This window comes from Morone saxatilis, unplaced genomic scaffold (assembly GCF_004916995.1).
Source record: "Morone saxatilis isolate NCDOM2014 unplaced genomic scaffold, NCSU_SB_2.0 Contig4, whole genome shotgun sequence".
In the NCBI taxonomy this organism is placed as follows: domain Eukaryota; kingdom Metazoa; phylum Chordata; class Actinopteri; family Moronidae; genus Morone; species Morone saxatilis.
Window position 1 is genome coordinate 16,897,133 of NW_023339984.1, and position 1,083 is coordinate 16,898,215.

The window sequence follows — 1,083 nt, forward strand, 5'->3', positions numbered from 1 at the left end:
ACACACACACACACACACGTACTGATACTCCCTGAGGGGGCAGTATGAGCTTGTTAGTTTATTACGTAACTTGTGATAATGAGATTACAATGCAGAGGGGAGATGAATGGAGAGCTGCACCAAACAAACTCCACTTATTTAAACAGCCATCTCATTCATAAAAAAAATAAATATATCTGTATTAATGAGCTATTGAATTGGCTTTCTAACTGTTTTCCCAATTGCATGCTCTCATAAAAACACATAAGGGCCTTTTTAATTTATTTTCAAGCATTTTGAAGGTAAGATTAATCTAGTTTAGCTCAGCTAATGTGGGTCTATGTGGGGTAAACTAGCAGCTCTCTTTATGGAATTTACCTTTAATTGATCCACAGATGTATGGCTGGTTTAACTAATCTGATTGATTTAGCTCACATGTATTTATTTAAAGTCCATCGACTGCTGAGTCAGCAAAAAAAAACAGTGGCTAATGATCTCAAAAATCGTATTTTTTAAGAAGTTGTTAAGAATAAATGTAACCAGCACTCTTTTTTTTAGGGAATGTTTTTGTTTCTTTCCATCCTTCCCATCAACAGCACCGTGTTAACCTCATGTCATTATGTTTGAAGCATGCAAAATAGCGCAAATGGGCTTATCTCTGTGATTCACATCTACTGAGTGACGCTGATCCTGAATAAATCCTTGACATTTCCAAGACTAGTAGACACTCTGGCAGACAGAAGACGACCATGAGACCTGCGCCAACAGACAGCGAGCAGAGGCGCCGTCTCCTCGGTCGTCTTGGAATGAAACTATCCGTCCTTAATGTGATGTTTGGTGGCAGTCCATGTATAGGTGTGTGTGTGTGTGCACTCACAGGACAGAAGTATGTGTTCTCGGCGATGTGCTGGGCGACTCGAGGATCGGAGCCCGACAGAGACATGATGAGCAGCAGAGCGTCTCTGGCCTGCTGGCCAACCGAACCCTGTCTGAGGAAGGAAGAGAGAGATAATAAAGGTTGTGTTTACGTTTACAAGCACAAATTATTCCACTTTTTGCCCAAGCTGTTTACATGACAACTGAAAATGAATATTCCACTAATAG

The 1,083-nt window shown here is 40.7% G+C and overlaps 1 protein-coding gene across 1 annotated transcript in view; it reads right to left on the bottom strand.

Moving 5' to 3' along the window:
- Positions 1-1,083, bottom strand: part of LOC118338516 (protein FAM160A1-like) — a gene marked incomplete at its 5' end in the record, with an annotated part of 12,498 nt that overhangs the window by 7,833 nt on the left and 3,582 nt on the right. Inside the window, 1 exon segment of the mRNA XM_035675827.1 lies at positions 857-968. Within this exon segment, the coding sequence (XP_035531720.1) occupies positions 857-968 (112 nt within the window).